General features: G+C 43.2%; 1 protein-coding gene across 5 annotated transcripts in view; it reads left to right on the forward strand.

Moving 5' to 3' along the window:
• Positions 1-22,991, forward strand: part of PTPRT (protein tyrosine phosphatase receptor type T) — a 700,314-nt gene that overhangs the window by 610,040 nt on the left and 67,283 nt on the right. For all 5 annotated transcript variants that reach the window (XM_038750174.1, XM_038750176.1, XM_038750173.1 and 2 more), the window contains one exon: positions 4,097-4,284. In XM_038750174.1, coding sequence (XP_038606102.1) covers positions 4,097-4,284 — 188 coding nt within the window. The remainder of the gene's footprint in view (positions 1-4,096; positions 4,285-22,991) is intronic.

The raw sequence follows: 22,991 nt of genomic DNA on the forward strand, positions 1-22,991 counted from the left end.
GGAGATTTTTGAGGAGAGGAGTGACATGCCCAGAGCATTTCTATACAAAGATGATCTGGGCAGCAGAGTGAAGTATAGATTGAAGCAGGGAGAGACAGGAAAATGGGAGATCAGAAAGGAGGCTGATGCAGTAATCCAGTCGGGATAGGATGAGAGATTGAACCAGCAAGGTAGCAGTTTGGATGGAGAGGAAATGTCAGACTTGCCCAAGGTCACACAGCAGACAAGTGGGAGAGCCAAGATTAGAACCCATGCTTCTGACTCTCAGGCTTGTGCTCTATCCATTAGGTCACACTGCTTCTATTTTTGCCAAGTGTTTTTTAATATCATTGTTAATGTAAAGAAATCATTATTGTGCCATTTCAGGAGTCTGGAGGGTGGGGAGGAGGAAGTTTCCCAACAATCCTATTATTGACAGAAAAGGGAAGGCACAAAATTCCTCTTCCTATTCTTTTTTAATGGTATTTGTTAAAGGCTTACTGTGTACCAGGCATCATACTAAGTGCGAGGGTAGATACAAGGTAATCAGCATGGACACAGTCCCTGTTCCATATGGGGCTCACAGTCTATGGGACTCACAGTCTGAGGCACAGAGAAGTGAAATGGCTTGCCCAAGGTCACACAGCAGACATGTGGCAGAGACAGAATTAGAACCCATGTCATCTGACTCTCAGGCCCATGCTCTTTCCACTAGTCCGTGCTCAATGTTGTGATCTATCCAAGTCATCTTCTTTGGGTGATTGACTTAAAATTGTCATTTAAAGCAGAAGTGAGCCACCCCTATTATTTTGGGGTTAGATTTTTTTGAAAAGTGTCATGGTTTATGTTTGCCAGAAGTCACCTTTGTTGCTTTACAAGTACAGTCGAAGTTGAAAAGCAGCATGGCCTACTTGGAAGGAGCTCAGGCCTAGGAATCAGGGGACTGGGGTTCTAATCCCAGCTCTGCTGTGTGACCTTGGGTAAGTCATTTAACTTCTCTGGACCTCAGTTTCCTCATCTGTAAAATGGGGATTCAGTACCTGTTCTCCCTCCTAATTACATTGTGAGAGCCCTGTGATATGGAGGCTATATCTGATGTATGTATAATGTATCCACTCCAGCATTTAACATATACCAGAGCTATTAAGAGGGGTTAGTGAGGGGTTAAGTACCCACACACTGGTCAAACTAATGGAAAAATGTGGAAAACCCAGGGTCTGGATAGGCTGCACATTGAATATTCCATCCTTGAGTCACTAAGGGTTGGCTGTTAAAGTAACAATAATAATAATAATAATAATGATAATAATAATAGTGTTATTTGTTACCATCTTCCAAGCACTGGGGTAGATACAAGGTAATCAGATTAAACCCAGTCCCTGTCCCACATGGGACTCACAAGTTTTAATCCCATTTCACAGTTGAGGTAACCGAGGTACAGTGAAGTTTAATGACTTGTCCAAGGTCACACAGCAGACAAGAGGCAAAGGCGGCATTAGAACCCACATCTTCTGGCTCCCAAACCCGTGCTCTTGTCACTAGGCCATGTTGCTTCCTGTTCCAAGAAATCATCCTTTTTCAGCCTAAGGATGAAAGCCCTGCCCAGCTGTGAGAACTGCAGTGGGAATTCTGGACCTAGTATTATTATTATTACTTCAGGCTGTGTAGTGGGAATCTTGGCTAGATCATTTCAACCCTCTGATCCCCAAACCTTTTCACTGCCTCTTTCCCAGGGATACTTTCATGATCACTGAGAACATTTATAGGTTTTCTACTTTCCTCCACCTGAAAAGTCTTATCCGAATCCCAAATATTATTTTGTAATAAAAATCTGGGAAGCAGTGCAAAGGGGAAGTTGAAATTGCATGAAGAGAGAAAAGAATAATTGGCACAGCAAAGGCCGGCTGGTTTGAGCTACATTTTATGAGCAACCTGCGATTTCCCCATGCCCTTGTTGAATTAGCAATAGAATCGCACATTAGTTTTAAGGCTCCCTCTCGAATAGGAACGTCATAACGTTTTTTAATTGGGCCTGATAAAAACATAGCATTACTTGTAGGTTCCTGAGAGAAGTGAGTTGTGAAATTGAGTTTGCATTAAACCTAATGATGGAAAATTAAGCATAGTGTGTCTGTTGGAAATGGCCCACGATAAAAAAAAAAAGAAAAAACATTTCTTCTATATTATAGGAGGTTAATAAGGGAATAGGTGAGGTAAGATACACTGGAAAAGAGAATTCAACTAGGAGAATTAATAAGCCTTGAAATTACTTCTGTTTAGAGTCCTTACGTTGCCATTAGCACTGACATAATTATTACTACAAATGGTTCAAGACGATGCTTTTCCTTACATTTCAAATGGGTGATCCTTTTTCATTCTCTCTGTTTGTTTTGCTTATGTATGATTTATACCCATCTAGGAATGTGTTTGCTGAAGTTATCCCTAAGGATATAATACTGTGAAACATCCCACAGGCCCTATATGCCCACCCCTGTATGCCACCCATCCACTTTAGGTTCCTCACTGAGGGGGGGCAGTGCTTAATAATGGCATTTATTAGGTGCTTACTATGTGAAATGTACTGTTCTAAACGCTGGGGAGGTTTCAAGGTGATCACATTGTCCCACGGGGGGCTCACAGTCTTCATCCCCATTTTACAGATGAGATAAGTCAGGCCCAGAGAAGTTAAGTGACTTGCCCAAAGTCACACAGCTGACAATTGGCGGAGTCTGGATTTGAACCCATGACCTCTGACTCCAAAGCCCATGCTCTTTCCACTGAGCCACGCTGCTTCTCTAATGTTAATGTTAATGTAACTGTGTCCATCATACTCTCTCCTCAGCTCTTGGCTGGGTCCTCTGCCATGATTCCTGGAAACAAACCCAAACGTGGGACACATTTATACTAAGCATGTAACTAAGAACTGGGGCACATTTCCATTATTGTTATTGTATACATTTATAGTTATGTTATTGTTGAGCATTTATTATGTGTCAAGCACTGTTACAAGCTCTGGGGTACATGCAACTTAATCAGGTTGGACACTGTCCGTGTCCCACAAGGGACTCACAGTGTAAGTTGGAGGGAGAACCAGCATTCAATTTTATAGTTGAGGAAACTGAGGCACAGAGAAGCTAGGTGACATGTCCCAGGTTACACAGCAAGCAATTGGCAGAGCTGGGTTTAGAACCCAGATGCTCTGCATCCCAGGTCCCTACTCTGTCCATTAGGCCATGCTGCTCCTCTAATAAAGATCCAAACAATGCATTTTCATCTACGATATCCTGACACAAAAGGTTTTTATATTTGAAGTCTCACATTCTACCCTTTACTTAGCTAAATGGGACTAGGGCAAAGAAGTGAAACGTAGGGGCTGAAAAACAGGTTATTAGAGCTGGTTATTTCATTTAAAATCAGCACCCTGACAGATAGTTTCTCTCTCTCTCTCTCTTTCTCTCTGTCTTTCTGTCTCTCTCTCTCTCTCTCACACACACACACACACACACACACACACACAAAATCCCTGTTGAATATGTGGGGGGACATGATTTCATGTTTTACAGCTAATTGCCTGAAAAGATTTTCACTTTGTTGTTACAAAACTCAGAAATCTAATCAATTGCCATTTTGTAACTGCCGTTTGGCAAACAAGCCACTCTTCATCTCAAAACGCAGGCTAGAAGGGACTCGAGTTTGAATAAGAAAATAAACCATCCCATGTTGTCCTTTTCATCGGGTCACCCGTCTCCTTGGAAGACTCTGCCGCTCTCTCGTCTCCCTGATTGAATACGGAGAAATACCGGAAGCGTTCTTTCGTCTTCCTGGTGGTTCGGTTTGCCTCTCTGCTCTTCTTTCTGCTTCCCCGATCGGCATCAGCCCCACCTTCTGAACCCAAGTCCCCTGATTCCCAGGCCCGTCGTCATTCCATTAGGCCATGCTGCTTCTCACTTTTGGCTGTTCTTGTAAAGTAAAATCAATGGCTTCTGGCAAACCTAAACCGTGACTCTTTTCAAATAATGGGAGTGGCTCACTTTTGCTTTAAATAACAAATGAGACACAGCACTTAGAAATACCAGGGAAGGTAAATCTTGGCTTTGTTTCCCTTCCCATGAAACAGACAGCAGCCATGGAGAGATGAGCCAGCCCACGCTCACCATCCAGACCCACCCGTACCGGAGCTGCGAGCCCGTGGAAATGTCCTACCCCCGAGGCCAGTTCCAACCAGCCATCCGGGTGGCCGACCTGCTTCAGCACATCACCCAGATGAAGCGGGGACAGGGCTATGGATTCAAGGAGGAATATGAGGTGAGAGGAGCACATGTGAAGAGAAAGTGGGGAGCTTCATTTTCGTGAACTTAAGGGTGGAGAGAGTCATTGATTTAAGGAGCTCTGTTTAGACCTGTGGAGCCATTGGCTGTAATGCCTTCCTGACTGTTGTTGATTCATACGTCTTGAACGCAGTGTTGTAGCTGCTGGAAAGACTCTGGGTTGGGCTGTGACACGTAGAGCCTATGCTTTGAGGCAGACGGGTAATAATAATAATAATTGTGGTATTTGTTAGATTTGAACCCAGGACCTTCTGACACCCAGTCCCATGTTCTATCCAATAGGCCATGCTGCTTCTCATTAATGGGTGCAAATACCACCTATTATTGCTCCCCATTCAAATTCCTGTTTGCCTGGATCCCGAGCAAGCAGTAGCACTTTGGGAGCTCCTTTGGTGGAAGTGAGGTTAGGGAGGGAATTTCAATCATCAGTCAGTGATGTTACTGAGCACCTGCCATTCCCTTAGTTCTACTCCCTTAAACCACTCCCTACTGGGCAGCATCTGAAAGCTGTTAGTCCCGGGATCCTGGGGTGGGACTTGCACTTAGTACAGTGTTCTGCACACAGTAAGCGCTCAATAAATACAATTGAGTGAATGAATGCAGCCACTGGCAGCTCTGCTCGGCAATGCCCCCTGCCTTTCCTCTCTTCCACCTCACTTCACAGCACAAAACACAGGCTTGTCCAGTGCCACCGAAAACCCCAGGCCATTGGCAGGGGGAGGGCATTGGGATTGAGGAAGGGGGTCTTCCATTAGAGCCCTGCCACTTGCAGAGAAGCCCATAGCCATTGGCCATGGCCAAACTGGCAACCCCTGATGAGCACCTGTGTTGTCAACCATTCCATCTGGCTTCAATAGGTGAGACTCTTACTCAAGGTAGAATGACCCCCAACTACATGATTTTAAGAATACTAAAATCTTCTTTGTGCATCCCGGCTGCATCCATCAACAAATCTATGCTAGTTGTTTAGAAGGGAAAAATACAGTAATAATAATAACAATAATTGTGATGTTTTTAAAGCACTTACTATGTGCCAGTCTCTGTTCTAATTACTGGGGTAGATACAAAGTAATAAGGTTGGACCCAGTCCCCAGCCCACATTAGGTTCACAGTCTTAATCCCCATTTTAAAGATGAGGTAACGGAAGCACAGAGAAGGTAAGTGACTTACCCAAGGTCACATGGAAGACAAGTGACAGAGTCAGGACTAGAACCCAGGACCTCCTGACTCCCAGGCCTATGCTGTATCCACTAGGCCACACTGCTTCTCCTAATGCAGTAGAATTGATAGACAAATTCCCTGCCCATAAGCAGCTTTCAGTCTGAATTTCTTCTTGCCACCACACATCCCCACAAGAGGAATGTCAGTAAAAAAGGGGAAAAAGAATTCATCATTCCATTCTACTGACCTATCTCCTGTTGCTTATCACATTGGGCAAGTAGGCTGGGAAATATTTTCAGTAAATTGGAAAGGGCAATGCACCCCTGAAAATACCAGGACTTCTTTCTATCCCAGCAACCCCCCTCTCCCCTTGACTATTGAAGTTCCCCATGAAATATACTCAGCCTAGCATCTCCTTGTCCTAATTCTAACTGGACAAGTTCAGCAGCATTGTGTAGTGGATAGACCATGGGCCTGGAAGCAGCGTGGCTCAGCGGAAAAGAGCACGGGCTTTGGAGTCAGAGGTCATGGGTTCTAATCCTGGCTCTGCCTGTTGTCAGTTGTGTGACTTTGGGCAAGTCACTTCACGTCTCTGGGCCTCAGTAACCTCATCTGTAAAATGGGGATTAAGACTGTGAGCCCCACGTGGGACAACCTGATCACCTTGTAACCTCCCCAGCGCTTAGAACAGTACTTTGCACATAGTAAGCGCTTAATAAATGCCATTAAAAAAAAAGGGTGGTTTCTAATCCCAGCTCTGCCATTTGTCTGCTGTGTGACCTTGCACAAGTCACTTCACTTCTCTGGGCCTCAGTTACCACATCTGTAAAATGGGGATCGAGACTGTGACCCCTGTGTGGGACAGGGACTGTGCCCAACCTGATTTGCGTGTACCCACCCCAGTGTTTAGTACAGTGCCTAGCACATAGTAAGCGCTTAACAAATACCAAAATTATAATTACTATTATTATGCCATATCCCCAGCTATGAATGCATTGATTTGGGTGGCTAATACTGCTGTTTTCTGCTCACCATTGTACCAACCCGAAATTCTACAAAGCACAGTTTGAAGGCATTGTGACCAAGCATAAATGATCACAATCTACTGAGTCATCTGTGGACTGCATGCTCCTCCAGACCCTATAAGGGCCACTCTGTCTTTCTAGTTTAGTCCAACTAATTAGATCATCAGCATAGGCTGGAGAAGAAGACAAGTTGGAAATGGAGAGAGGGAAGATGTGGGTAAGAAAGAGAACCCAAACTACACTCGTGAGGGGTTAGGAAGACTTAAAGAGGCCTCAAAGGAACTTCTATCTGCTGCTTTCAATGGGGGACAATGGAAGGGGATGGGGAAATTTCACTTGCAGCTGGAGGGAGAGGAAATGTGTAACCTGTACCATTTTTCCTAAAGAGAAGGGAGGGTGATGGAGCATAGGAATTAGAGAAATAAGTGGAGGGGAAAGGATGTGGGAGAGGGAGGAGAGGCAGAGAAGCAGAACACACACTCACACACCCACACGCACACACACGCATACACAGAGCAGAGGTGAATAGTGACGGAAGGAGGCAAAGGAATGAGTATAGTTAATCAAGGAAACTCCATTTCAGGCAAGCTGTAATTGTAATGAATGAAACAAGCTTTGTGGGGTGGCCAGAAGGTAATATGTTATTAGAGCACCATTAAAACAATTTAAAGGAGCATGTAACAGCTGTGAGAAATATGATGCAACTTAATGAAGAGAAAACACTTGTTGATTTTTAAGCAACGTTGAGGCATCGACCACTGGCTTTGGTTTTTGTTGCGATTTGTCGGGAATGAAACTCTATTGTTCAGACAACTGGAGTCGTCAGGTTTGCGCTGATATGACACAGTAGATTAGAGGAAAACTCCTGGTTTCTGTTTGCCATTATGATCCCCTGTGTAGTCATTAATTAGGGCTTCTACGTGGTATTTGTTAAGTGCTTACTATTTGACAGGCCCTGTTCTAAATGCTGGGGTAGATACAGGCTAATTGGGTTGGACACAGTCCCTGTCTCATACTCTTAATCCTGTTTTACAATGAAGTAACTGAGGCACAGAGAAGTGAAATGACTTGTCCAAGTTCCCATAGCAGGCAAGTGGTGGAGTCAGGATTAGAACCCAGGTTCCTCTTACTCCGTAGCTTGTGCTCTAGCCATTAGACGCAGTGTGGCATAGTGGATAGGGCATGAGCTTGGGAGCCAGAGGTCATGGGTTTGAGTCCTGATCCACCATTTGTCAGCTGTGTGACTTTGGGCAAGTCACTTGACTTCTCTGGGCCTCAGTTACCTCATCTGTAAAACGGGGAGTAAGACTGTGAGCCCCACGTGGGACAACTTGATACCCTTGTATCTATCCCAGCGCTTAGAACAGTGCTTGGCATATAGTAAGCGCTTAACAAATACTTTTGTAAAATATTTTTACAGATGAGGTAACAGGCACAGAGAAGTTAAGTGGCTTGCCCAAGGTCACACAGCAGACAAGTGGCAGACCTGGGTCTGTTAGAGTGTACTCTCTCAAGCACTTAGTACAGTGCTCTGCACATGGTTAGCGCTCAATAATTATAATGGACTGACGGACTGACTGGATGCTTGGCCCATTTTGTTCTAGAAAAGAGTGTTATGGGTTGTGTGGGCCCCTCAAAAAATCTAGGTCTTATTTTATCCATCATGTGGCAGGGGCAGAAGGGTTCTGGATACTTTTTCTTAGCAATTCTCTACTTCAGGGCAGAGAACAGCCCTTCCTCTTGAGAGATATTTGGAGAGAACAATTATTATAATAATTTATGGCATTTATTAAGCACTTACTATATATGAAGCACTGGGTAGATTCAAGACTATGAGATCAGAAACAGTCAGTGTCCCCATTTGGGCTCCCAATCAATCTCACTGCCATTTTATAGATGAGGAAACTGAGTCTCAGAGAGAATAAGTGACCTACCCGATCTCACACCATCGATCAGTGGTAGAGCTGAGACTTGAATCCTGACCCACTGATTCCCACCCTGTCCTGTGCTCTTTCTATTAGGCCACTTTCACATCTTTCGGCAAAAACATTTTCACACCAGCAATCTGGGTTAGGTTGCTATTATCTGTAGAAAATGGGGAATCCTGACGAATGTGCCAGCCCCGTATGCTTCCATCCCACAGTAACCTGTGTTTGCTCCATCTCTTGGATTTGTTTTAGTTCCCACAAAAGCCACACCCCAGTTTCTGAGATAAAATGCTTTATTTTCAATCTGTCTCCCCGTGTAGACTATTAGCCCCTCAGGGATGGGATCTCATCTACCAACTGTAATAATAATAATAATAATGATGGCATTTGTTAAGTGCTTACTATGTGCAAAGCATTGTTCTAAGCGCTGTTGGGGGATACAAGGTGATCAGTTTGTCCCATGTGGGGCTCACAGTTGTAACCCCCATTTTATGGATGAGATAACTGAGGCCAAGAGAAGCTAGGTGACTTGCCCAAAGTCACACAGCTGACGAGTGGCGGAGTCAGGATTAGAACCCATGAACTCTGGCTCCCAAGTCCGTGCTCTTTCCACTGAGCGATGCTGCTTCTCTTGTATTTATTGTACTCTCCCAAGCACTTAGTACAGTGCTCTGTACCCTGTGAGCACTCAATAAATCCCGCTGATTGATTGAAAGGTATTTATGGAGCACTTTATTAGGTGCATATTTCTGTATTCAGCACTTGGGAGTGTACAGTCAAGTTGGTAGACCCAATCCCTGGCTTTGAAGGGATTATACTCTTATATTTCCTCTTCACAGTGTAATAATAATAATTTTGGCATTTATTAAGCACTTACTATGTGCAAAGCACTGTTCTAAATGCTGGGGAGATTACAAGGTGATCAGGTTGTCCCACGGGGGGCTCACATTCTTCATCCCCATTTTACAGATGAGGTAACTGAGGCACAGAGAAGTTAAGTGACTTGCCCAAAGTCACAAAGCTGACAATTGGTGGAGCTGGGATTTGAACCCATGACCTCTGACTCCAAAGCCCGTGCTCTTTCCATTGAGCCACGCTGCTTCTCAGTGTAGATTGTCAGGGAGAAAACCTCTAGCATATTCCTGCTGAAGGGAGTAGGGGAAAAGCTCTTCTTTGACCTGATCTTTTTTGGATTCATATTCAGGAGTCAAGAATTTTGACAAACAGAAGGAAGGACTTTCTCTCCCCTCTAGACTGTAAACTTGTTGTAGGCAGGGAATGTGACTGTTAGATTGCTATACTGCAGTTTCCCAAGTGCTTGAGACAGTGCTTTGCACACAGAAAGTGCTCAGTAAATATAATTGACTGACTGACTGTACGTTCTAAACCATCGTAAGTATGTGGGGCTTCAGCGTCCCTTTGGTTTGTAGGAGGATATAACCTTGGTAGTAGAGGCAGAGGAAAATCTGGGCTTAATAATACTAATAAGAAGAACTGCAGTATTTGTTAAGCGATCACTATGGGTCAAGCATTGTTCCAAACACTGGGGTAGAAACCAAATTCTTGTGTCATCTTCAGTATTCAGGCATATACCTGGCTGGAGGGAAGGACAATTACTACAGGGCAGTTTTAAGCACTGGGAGAGGATGCAAGCTGTCCAGAGACCATGCTCTGCACGCTGATCAAAATGGGGTCATTGCCCATGTTGCCATTTTAATGATGATGATGATAATGGTATTTGCTAAGCACTTACTATGCGACAGACACTGTACTTAGCACTGGGGTGGATACTACCAAATCGAGCTGGCCACAGGCCCTGTCCCAAATGGGGCTCACAGTCTCAAATCCCCATTTTATAGGTGAGGTAACTGAGGCACAGGGAAGGGAAAAGACTTGCCCAAGATCACACAGCAGAAAAATAGTAGAGCTGGGACTAGAACCCAGGACTTCTGACTCCTGGGACCATGCTTTATCCACTATGCCTTGCTGTTTCATAACTATACCTGCCTCCCCACCCCTCCCTGTCTTAGATATTACAACCCAGTTGCTGTGGGATACAAAATAGTTAAAGCTGTGCAGGGAAATCAATTAATCAACCAGTGGTATTTACTGAGTGCTTATTGGGTGCAGCGCATTGTAATAAGAGCTTGGAAGAGGGCACTAGAGCTAGTAGACATGGTCCCTGCCCTTAAAGAGCTTATGATTTAGCCAAGGAGATGGACATTAAAATAAGTTGCATGTAGGGAGAAGCAGCAGAGTAGGATACATACGTAAGTGCTTTGGGGTTGGGGAGATGGAATATCAAAGTGCTGAGAGGGTACAGACATAATGCACTTCAGTCTGTAGCCCCTAAGTACTTTGAAAATCTTATGCCCAGACTTTGGAGATGCCCACGCATCTCACAGAGAATGGAAGAAGGGACAGACTTTGCCTTGAGGCTGTATAGTCTCCCTCAGCTTCCGGACCCTTAATCTGCTCCTGGGTAAATTTCCAGCCTAATCACTTCCTGTCAGTGTTGAATAACCCAACACATGGATTCATATGCTGGGTTGCTACTCCTTGAGATAATTTTCATGTCTTTGTTATAGTATCTCTAATCTTTTTCTACTCTGACACCAGACAGGTCTAACATCTCCTGTGTGACCTTGGGAAAGTTACTTTGCTTCTCTGGGCCTCAGTTGCCACATCTGTAAAATGGGGATTGAGACTGTGAGCCCCACGTGGGACAGAGGCTGTCCAAACCCATTTGCTTGTATCCACCCAAGCACTTAGTACAGTACTTTGCACATAGTAAGTACTTAAATACCATAATTTTTATCATTATTATTGTTAGTATTATTATGATTATTATGATTATTCCCTCCTTAAGGGCTGCTTATCTGAGGAGGTAGATACTATTTGGATTATAGCCTGGGTCATATATGAATATGTTTTCACCTCTAAGGGCTGTTTTACTGTTTTCCTCTCCAAGCAAAATTCATAAGTTACTGCCTCTTAAGTGAATTGATAGCAAATTGTTTTTGCTCATCTGAGCGCAGGTCATCAGTGAACAGCAGCGCTCAGGGCTGTGCACTCCGGTCTATTTAGGCTGATGTTGTAGGATTTACTGTTACAAATTAAAGTTTTGTTTAAAATGTATCCTCGCCCCTTCATCACTGAACAGTTAACAGCCATAAAAATTCGGAGCAGATTGCTGCTTTAAATACGATCAGACATAAGCTCAGTGAATAAGGGTAGGAGTGCGTGTGTTTGTATTTCGGGACCAGTTTTTAGACACTGTCTCTGTGCACACCAAACTTGCCTTGCAGCTCCCTCTACTGTTTCACATGTCCCAAGCTGAAGCAGGTTGTGGTTCACGAAGCAGTAAGACCCTAGTAAGGAATGTCTTTATGATAACTTCTGCACAGATCTGACCCTTGGCCTCTCCCATGGATGACTCAGCCACAGGGTGGGGGAAGGTGGGAAACGGACACCGATGCTGCCTTTACGTGAAATGGTGAATTTTGTCTCCGGTATCTATCTCTGGAAAAGGACATTTTTGCCTCACAGTGTCAAAGTGGTATCTTAGGCACATCGCTATCCAGCAGAAGTTTTAATACAGTGTAGATAAGCTGCAATGCTCTTTTCTGAATTTATGTAGGTTTCCATTTATTGGATGATTTGCTTAGATTTCTAGAGAATTTTTCCTCTGACGAGCTGATGATATTCTGAAAAACGTACCTATTGCAATAAGTCTATTTACAAGTCACAATTAAAACCTACGACTTCCAACAGTGGGATCAGTAGGAAAGTGAAAAAATCAGTGGAAAGGGTAGCGAGAAGCAGGAATAAATGGGTGTCCAAACAGAGTGCTTGACTGAGAATCTGTTCTGTACTGTGAAAGATAAAGCTTGTCCTTGGCCTTTCTGTTACCCTTGGAATTTTCAGTGCTTGGAACTGACTTGGATTTAGACTTTTAGAATGTCAATTTTCTTGAAGCTTCTACTCAAAGAGTCACCCCTTTCCCAGTTGCTACCACTGGGAACTGCTCTCAGGATCGCACCTGAAGAGTTTCCAGTACTCTACCAGTCTCGGCTATGGGAGGGAGACTCAAGCAGAGGCCTAACCATTCAGTTCCTAGTTTGGCCAGTGGCTAGCAAGTGGAAGGCAATCTGCTACAAGTCAAAACTCACCTATGCAAGGCAGCATCATCATGGGAGAGGGTCAAGGTTGGAGACTCAAGTCTGCAGCACTGAAGAAGGCAATGGTAAGCCACTTCCATATTTTTACCAAGAAAACTCTATGGATACACTACCAGAATGATTGCAGATGAAGGTGGGGTATTCTGGGAAAGATGTGTCCATGGAATCACTGTGAGTCGGAGATGACTTGACAGCATAAAACAAGACCAAAGAGACAGGTCTGTCCGCCCCTATTTTCTCTTAACAGCTTAATATTATATCACATCAATCAATCAGTCAGTCAGGAGTATTTATTGAGCACTTACTGTGTGCAGAGTGCTGTTCTGAGCACTTTGGAGATTACAATACAATAGAGTTGGTAGACGCGTTCCCTGCCCACAGTGAGCTTGTGGAGGGAAAGGCATATTAATATAAATGCTGTGTGAGTGAGAGTGAGGTGAAAACCAAATGCCCAAAGGGTGTGGATACAAGTACTCAGGTGACGTAGAAGGGAGAGGGTGTTGGGGAAAAGAGGACTCAATCAGGGATGCCTCTTGGAGATGTGACCTTAATAAGGCTTTGAAAGTGAAGAGAGTTTCTGGTCTGTTGTATATGGTGGGGGAGGGAGTTTCAGGCCAGAGAGAGGACATGGGAAAAAGGAGAGTGGCAAGATAGATGAAGTTGGGCACAGTGAAGAAAGTTGGAGCTAGAGAAGCAAAGTATGTGGGCTGGACAGCCGTAGGAGATCTGTAAGTTAAGGTAGGATGGGGGCGAGATATAAGCTTGTTGTGGGCAGGGAATGTGTTTGTTGTATTGTACTCACATCAGACCTGTGGTTTCAGTTGTCTCCCCTTGGACTCTTCTGCAGCTGCTTAGCTCTTTGGCCGCCATCCACTCTCCTCTCAGGTCCCTTTCAGAGAAATTATGTTATGAGGAGTATCCCTTCAATGTTGATAAATTGACAGTGTTTCAATCCCCTCATCATTTGTGAATCTGGCTTGTTCCATGATGCTATTTGGCTCGTAGATGACTGGGATGAGAATGTTCAAGAAGCTGGATGAAATTTCTACGGAGGTTCAGTCTCTCATCCAAATAGAAATCCAGACTCCTTGCAGTTTTGTCTGAAGGTGTATGTGCCATTGATGCCAAACTTCACCTAATTGTCTCCAAAATAGTCGCCTTGCTTCAGACTGTGTTTATTCACTGTTTTATTGTCAGTGGGGGGCCCGGTGATCTGTTACGTTGTGTAGAGAGCAAAATATCAGCAACTTCCATCCCTGATTTTTGATGAAAATCACTGGTGGTGAGTTAAGGTTTCCTGGTGTGTGTTGGATTCATCACCTCAATCTTCCTCAGCCTTGTTATCAGTCTGTTGTGCTCCTCTGATTTTGCAAAGTGGTTTCGATTTATTGGCACGCCATTTTGCACGATTGTTTCAAGGGAATGGGGCATAGAGCCACCAGATGACTTATGTTGATGACTACTATTTCAAGCTTCTTGAGCACATAGAACTTTCCAGATGCCCATAAATATTTTATAATAATAATAATGGCATTTATTAAACACTTACTATGTGCAAAGCACTGTTCTAAGTGCTGAGGAAGTTACAAAGTGATCAGGTTGTCCCATGGGGGGCTCACAGTCTTCATCCCCATTTTACAGATGAGGTAACTGAGGCACAGAAGTTAAGTGACTTGCCCTAAGTCTCACAGCTGACAATTGGTGGTCAGGATTTGAACCCATGACCTCTGACTCCAAAGCTCGGGCTCTTGCCACTGAGCACACTGCTCCTCTAATTAGTAAGGCTACTCCCACCTCCTTTTGTGATGTCTTCAAGTGTGGCTCCCTGGTTTCTTGTTAGTTTTCAAACCTGGTTGTTAAAGATTAGAGGGACAGTGCTGGGCCCTACTCTGCTTATTGTTGATGGATTTAGGATCAGACCAAATACCTTCAACATTTTGAATATCATGAGTGACCTATGGGTCTTGTTGAGTTTATGGAATTAGCTAAAATTAGTTAGCAGGTTCCAGGGTCCAGGACTCTTGGTAGTATAAAACACTTGCCTAAGGATGATGACCTCAATGTAGCAATCTTGGTGGTCAGTCAGTCATATTTTATTGAGTGCTTACTGTGTGCAGAGCACTGTTCTAAGTGCTTGGGAAAGTACCAATATAACAATAAACAGACACATTCCCTGCCTGTAACAAACTTACAGTCTAGAAATTGGTGGTTTCCTTGCCCTCTGGATTCCACAAAATTTATTGAGCCACACTGCAATTAAAAGCTGCCCTCATTCTGGGAGTGCATGGTTAAAAGTATCCTTCTATAGCCAATCTGGAAGGAATATAGTTAAGGCCTTACCAACAATTTAGAACAGTTAGGTGACCCAAGAGTTTCCACAGTCAGTTTGATCACTTCTCTTCTTGAAGATGGTGATAGCATCTTTGAAACTCAGCAATACCTCCTAGATAATAATAATTATAACAATAATGATGGTTTTTGTTAAGCACTTACTATGTGCCAATCACTGTTCTAAGCGCAGGGGGAGATAAAAGGTAATCAGGTTGTCCCACATGGGGCTTGCAGTCTTGATCTCCATTTTACAGATGAGGTAACTGGGGCACAGAGAAGTGAAGTGATTTGCCCAAAGTCACGTAGCTGTCAAGTGGCAGATCTGGGATTAGAACCCACGATCTCTGACTCTCAAGCCTGTGCTCTTTCCATTAAGCCACGCTGCTTCTTTTGCCACAAGGTTGAAGAGTAAAGCATACTGATGTCTGAGCAGCACATCAGTTTCCTGCTTCCTGCCCCCACGTTTCCACAGCTCCCCTGAGATGGTGACTTCCTCAAAAGTTGGCATGAGTAAATCCCCTAGCTTCCTTCTGGGAGGGATCACCTGCACTAATTGTGTTGTTTTGTACTTTCCCAATCATTTAGCACAGTGCTCTTCACCCAGTAAGTGCTCAATAAATACCACTGATCGTTGGCTTGATTCACCTCTGAGTAAACTTTCCTTTCTCTTGGGGAATTATCCTTAATAGTCGAAGGGGTGTTCAGAAATCATTCAGATGTCGATGACATTTCCCAGGATGACCAGAGTGGAGCTACCAACATTTTTTGTGAGTGTTGAAGTTGGTATGGGTAATATGTTTGAGTTGCTGTAGACCTTTTAAAGAGTCTAGAAGTCCTTTGGCTTAGTGATAATTTGGGTCTCCAGGCATCCTTCAACCATGGCAACCCTCCAATTAAAAAAAAATGTGGTGCCCATATTTTGGAATTTCCTCTGAATGTAACTATAATAATTATAATCATAACTGTAATACTTGTTCAATGCTTACTATGTGCAAAGCACTGTTCTAAGTGCTGTTACAGATACAAGTTGATCAGGTTTGATGCAGTCCAACCTGCAATCCCTGTCCCACGTGGGGTTCCTACGCTTAATCCCCGTTTTACAGATGTGGTAGCTGAGGCACAGAGAAGTTAAGTGACTTACCCAAGGTCACACAGAAGACATGTGGCAGAGCCGGGATTAAAACCCAGGTCTGTCTCTCTGACTCCCAGGCCGAAGCTCTATCCACTAAGCCATGCTGCTGAATATCAACTCCAATATCTGCAGGTAATCCTTTTGACAAGATGATTAGAATTATAAGGAATTGATGATTTAATTCTACTTAACTGCAAGGTGTGGCTCAGTGGAAAGAGCACAGGCTTGGGAGTCTGCGGTCATGGGTTCTAATCCCAGCTCCCCCACATGTCTGCTGTGTGACCTTGGGCAAGTCACTTAACTTCTCTGAGCCTCAGTTACCTCATCTGTAAAATGGGAATTAAGACTGTGAGCCCCACGTGGGACAATGTGATCACTTTATATCCTCTTCCAGCGCTTAGAACAGTGCTTTGCACATAATAAGCGCTTAACAAATGCCATTATTATTATTTATTTGACCTCTGAGTCATTTTCGCTGAACAACTTTTGGTGGCCAGCTAGTCTAGATGAGTTCCTATTAAACCATTTCTTGGGCAGTTACCTTTTCATTAATCATACTGGAACTTTTAGATAGGGTATTTGCTTCGCTAGGACTACGGTTTAATTATGGTATTTACGAAGTGCTTTACTATGTTCCATGCACTAGACTAAATTCTGTGATAGATACCAGACAATTAGTTTGGACACAGTGTTTAACCTTTGAGATATTTGTTAAGTGCTTACTATGTGGACTAAGGGCTGGGGAGATGCAAGATAATTGGGTTGATCACAGTACTTATCTCCCAGGCGGCTCACAATCTAAAATGGAATGAGAGCAGGTCTTTAATCCCCATTTTACGGATGAGAAAACTGAGACCCAGAGAAGCTAAGGGATTTGCCTAAGGTCACACAGCAAGCAAGTGAAAAGCCGCATGGCCTAGAAGACAAAGAATGGGCCTAGGAATCGGAAGGATCTTGGACAAGTTATTTAACTTCTCTGTGCCTCAGCTGCCTCATCAATAAAATGGGGATTAATGCAGAGAGCCCCATAAGTGACATGGATTGGACCCAGTCCAATCTAATTAGCTTGTATCTACCCCAATGCTCATTACAGCATATCATAAGCACCTAACAAATACCATAAAAAAAGTGGGCAAGGAATATGTCTACCAACTCTGTTCTACTGTACTCTCCCAAGTGATTAGTTCAATGCTCTGTACACAGTACGCACTCAATAAATACCATCGATAAAGTGGCAGAATTAGGATTCGAACCCATGTCTTCAGAGTCCCACACCCATGCCCCTTTCCCTAAGCCATGCTGCTTCTTGCTGACTTCATGCAATGTCTTACAGCTACCTTCATTTACTAGAAGCTTAAACGTGAGCTTGCTTGGTGATGCAGGTTCCCTTTTTGATGTCCTGGTTGCCCCAACAGCAAGACATTTGTGCGATTCAAGTCATGGACAGGCAAGCATTTGAGTATCCCTTTAAAGCAGTGATCTAGGTGACCCTGATATACTGCTGCTGAACTGTGAAGCCATGAAATACTTTTTCTTATTCTGTAGGCAGAATATAGTGTTGGAAACAATTAACCAAGGAATAAAGCACTTCTGTTTAGTTTTCCAATCCCGTGTGCTCTGATGACTATTTTCCACATTTCAGCACTGCTGCCAGGCTGTGCCTAGAAATACCCAAAGATGATTAGTTTGTCAGGTGCTGGGATCAGTGTGATGAGTCTGTCCTCATGCAGAATAATCTTTTTTTTTATTAGTATTCATTAGTATTCATCACCGTGTCAAATGATTGTGACGAAGTATTTCTGTTTGAGAAGTCAACAGCTGATCCCTTGTCTCTGGGATAATTTGGGAGTTTTGAGGCAAGGGACTGATTCCAAAATCAATGTCATCGTTTAGAGGGGACTTGTCCAGAAAAGGTTACTCTCTCCATAAGCTTTTCCTTATGCCAATGCTCTTTTCCTTTGTGTTCTCACCAGTCACATTATCATCCCATAAGCCTAGTGGCTATTCGTATTTGCTTGCTACATGTGGTTCTAATGAGCCCAACTTGGTGAAAGAAGGAAGTTTTAGGGCACTTAGTTTAGCCTTCCCCCTGTGTAGTGAGAGTACATTTCTAAAGTGGGGTCTCAGATACCCAGATTCTTACCAAATGGCAGTACTGTCTAATCAGCAAATTATAACCTGAGTCTTTGAACCAATGTTCCTAGATAACCAAAGTTCCTGGAGAAGCAGCAGAGTCTAGTACATACAGCATGGGCCTAGGAGTCAAGGACCTCGGTTTTAATCCCGGCTCCACCACTGGTCTGCTGTGTGACCTTGGGCAAGTCACTTAACTTCTCTGTGCCTCAATTATGTCATCTGTGGGATGGGGATTAAGACTGTGAGCCCCATGTGGGACATGGACTATGTCCAACCTGATTGGCTTGTATCTACCCCAGCACCTAGTACAATACCCTTAACAGATACCATTGAAAAATGTTCTCAAATCACCCGAGATGTTCCAAAATTACCTGGGTCTATGAGCCACACTATCTGCTTGTTAAGACTGTAGGATTGGGGTATTCCAGTGTGGCTTAGTGGAAAGAGCACAGACTTGGGAGCCAGAGGATGTGAGTTCTAATCCTGGCTCCACCACTTGTCTGCTGTGTGACCTTAAGCAAATCACTTCACTTCTCTGTGCCTCAGTTACCTCATCTGTAAAATGGGGATTAAGACTGTGAGCCCCATGTGGGACAACCTGAATACCTTGTATCTACCCCAGCGCTTAGAACAGTGCTTGGCACATAGTAAGCACTTAGCAAACACCATTACGCTTAGAACAATGCTCGGCACATAGTAAGCACTTAACAAACACCATCAGCAGCAGCAGCATGTGACTTATTTGTCCAGTGGTGGGGTTGCATCTCCCTGAGCCATCCACACTGCCTCTCCCAAATCTCCTAGGGTCCAAATTTTTCAAGATATTCCGAACAATTTTCAAATAATATGCAGATGTTCCAGATTTGGGACAGTCCTGGCTAAACTGCTCAGAAAACTTGAACCTATCCCAGAAGCTTCTGCTCCCTTAAGTTCTTGCACTTCCACATGCAGGCTGGAACATGCCCAGTGCATAAGTAATTCAATCCCACAACATTCTGGGACATGTAGATTGGCTGTCCCAGAATGCTAGAACATTATCCTTGGCCAGCAACATTTATGGACCAAACTCAAATTCAATTGGGAAGACAAGATCACAAACAATGAAATACTGAAATGTAGTAGGGCTCTTAATGTGGAAGTTTTGCTGGATGGGAGGTGTGAAGAGAAAGAATGACAGCAGGATATGCAAACAACTGCTATTTAGAGAGGTGAAAATAGGAAAGTAAGAACAAGGAGGACAGAGGAAATGTTTAAGGACACTGTAAAAACAAAGCCACAGACAGTGTTGCATCCCATCTGAAATACTGAGTCATTTGCCAAGGATAGATCAGCATGGTGTACTTCTACCACAAAAGGAGTGACTCTTTTCGAGAAAAGGCTGCAGAAGGAATGAGAGACCAGGAAGTAAAACAGGTAAAATAGTGTTGGGGCTGCAAACATCAAACATGATGACATAACAAGAGAGGGTCTTTTTGTGTGCACAATGTAGCCAGCAATTTGGACTTGCACTAGCCTTTGCAACCCCAAGAATACTCACAGATTAATTTCACCATCAAAGTAGGACATTTTTCTTACACTTCCAGACTCCTACCCGACTCTCATGGCCATCGAAACATAAAGATAAATTTTGCAAGCCTCGAATGGTGTTACAGTCTTCTATCTTTCAAAAACACTTTTAATGTGGCCAGCCTATTTTACCATTAGCAAACATCACAAGATGGCAGGAAGAAGAAGAGATGGAATCTGAGTGCATGCATTCTCTCTAGCATCAGACTGTGGTTACTTGCCCTCATCTGCTTTTAATATACTGGGGAATGATAAGTATCAAATAAGGGAACAGCATGGCCTAGTAGCGTGGGCCTGGGAGTAAGAGGACCTGGGTTCTAATCCCAACTCTGCCACTCATCTGCTGGGTGACCTTGGCCAAGTCACTTAATTTCTCTGTGACTCAATTTCCTTATCTGTAAAATGGGGATTTATTGCCTGTTCTGTCCCTAACTTTTGACTTGGAACCCCATGTGAGGTGGGTACTGTGTCCAATCTGATTAACTTGCATCTACTCCAGTGCTTGACACATAGTAAATGCTTAGTAATAATAATAATAATGAATGGAGGAATTTAGAAAAAGGAGGTGAAGATAATTTGGAGTCTTGCGTCTAATCCCCAAGCTGGGATTCTTATGTTTTGTGATGCATTTGAGGGTGGAAGGATGGTATTTGTGTCAAGGTCATTGATATGTATTAGATATGGTGACTCCTCAAAGATGATGGAACCCAAACTAAACTGGTTAAGAAAGGAATATGAAAAATCAGAGACCGGGCTTACCAGCGCTTGTTGGAAAATTTTGGCACTTTCTTTTGTTAAGCATCTGTGCCAAATGTTCAGTACTACTGTACCCAACTTGGTGGGAGATATCCAGCTTTGCCTTAGCATTATAGCACCTAAGGAAAAGAAGATCATAAGCAAATACAGATGCCATGGAAAACAAACAGGCTTTGACATTGCATTATCACAGTCAGACCCAATTGGAAAGACTTCACAGAGAAACCTCCTATAGAGCTTAAGTGTTTGCCAGGAAGAACTGGTAAGCATTTATTATGAAGGCACAGGCTATTTATGGTGGCGTGGAAACCAGAAAGTCACCAAGGGACAGGAGGCCACTGCCCACCACTTACAAAGTAGCCTCCGTCCTGGGTCGAGATTATTTTTTCTGTCTGGGATTTTCCATATGAGGGGAATCTAGAGTTCACTAGGGTTAACTGGTCTTCCTCAGCCTTTGACTATATATATGTGAATATAGCTATATATATCTATGTATAGATATATGTAATACAACCAGAATTGCCTTTTCTCTACTGAGTTGTAGGGCAATGTGAAAGCCTTTTCTAGAGGCAAGAATATCTTCAAACAATTCTTTTGGGGTTGAAAGATTGTCACTAAAAAAATGCTGTTGAATACTAGAAAACATTTTGCAGTTTGAAGAGGAATATAAAAATAGAACCAAACATATCCTGAGAAAAAAGAATGAAGAGGAAAGAGAGATTGATAATGGATTAATATAATGAAAATAGCAAGTTTTTGTTTCAAAAGATTATGATTAGATCCCTAATGACTGTCACCATTCTCTGGTCAATCTACTGTAACTAGACACTAATGTAAAAATAATGCACCTTTTCCCTCTCTCTCTGAAGATGAAAATGAACATCTCTCGTGCGCTTTTACCCTCTTCATTCTTTTTTTTTGGCCTGGGAGATTACCGGCCATTAGGTAGCACCTCTCTAGAAAGAGAAATGGATGTGTGATCAAAGTCCACCAATTACCATGTTATTACAGCTCACCCGTAGATTTTTGAATTAAAACTTTTGTAACATGCCTTTGTCAACAACCCTCAGAATATTATGTGACATTATTTCTCTCTTGGAAGCCCTTCAGAGGAGATGCAAGACCCTTCGGTCCAACACAGAGTTCTGACTACCAGGGTCTATTGTAATGTCAGCTCTGTCTATCCTAGTTATTTCCTCTAGTCTTCCCTTCTATTTCTTCCATTGTTTATCTCAAAGTGTCAGCAGAGCATGCCTGAGAAAACTTGAGTGTTTATTTTCATGAGGGGATGACTCCAAATTATACCTGGCTGTTGATGGCCAACGTGGCTTTACATGGATTAAATTATATGCATCCCAGACTCCAAAGAAATCGAATACATCAATTGAAAAAGTTGTGACATATCAAAGGAGGGTACTTTTGTCAATAATTCCACCATATTTGTGCATGCCCTATGCACTGACATTCTTTTTAATTACAGCTATTTTACGTGGGTGGTATTTAGGTGAATCAGAAGCCCATAAAACAGTGTATTAACTATGTGGGAAAACTAAATATTCAATTTCCAACCCAGAATGAGGTCATAAATGGTTCCAGCTGAGAACATCTGCTTGAAATTTGAAGTTTTATCTGCTTCAGCTGAGAAGAGTTCTTCCAGTGACCCACAAGAGAAAGATCCTATAATTGTTGCCAGAGAAATATACATTAGTCATTCCCCCTGGCCATGACTCAGGGATGCTGATGGAGTAGGCCAAGATTCAGAATAGAAAAAGAGCTTCTCTCTTTCTGTTCCAAAGATTGGGACTTCTGTCTTGTTATTGAACACCAACCCGCTCAGCCTCTCAGTTCTGCAAAAGAAAATGGCATTTGTTTTTCCATTTATTTCTCACTCCTGTAGCATTTCTGCATTTCTCACTCCTGTAAGCATTTATACTTACTTGACAAGGAAGTAAATAATGGTTCTATTTTAAGTCAGGGGGCAATTAGCCACAACTGGAGCAGTAGGCCCCTGTGTTGAGTTTTCATTGGTGTTCAAAACTGATAACATTTGAATGAGATGAGTTTGCAGGTTTCCATAAAGTAGATTTATAGCCAACCCAGAAATAACCAAAGGGTTATTCTAACCTGACCCATTACTTGTTGGAATTTTTGAACTTCCCTTCTTTAGTAGTATAAGAACTCTGAGAACATTAGCAACGCCACCATTATTGGGAAAGCAGTTTGGCCTAAGGGATAGAGCTTGGGCCTGGGAGTTAGAAGGACCTGAGTACCAATCCCAGCTCTGCACATGTCCATTGTGTGACCTTGGACAAATCACTTAACTTCTCTGGGCCTCAGTTACCTCATCTATAAAATGAGGATTAAGAGTGTTGAACCCCATGTGGGACAGGGATTGTGTCCAACCTGGTTAACTTATATCTACCCAGTCAGTGCTTGGCACATAGTGAGCACTTAAGTACCAAAATTAT

The sequence above is a fragment of the Tachyglossus aculeatus genome, chromosome 8 (genome assembly GCF_015852505.1).
Source record: "Tachyglossus aculeatus isolate mTacAcu1 chromosome 8, mTacAcu1.pri, whole genome shotgun sequence".
Classification (NCBI taxonomy): Eukaryota; Metazoa; Chordata; class Mammalia; order Monotremata; family Tachyglossidae; genus Tachyglossus; species Tachyglossus aculeatus.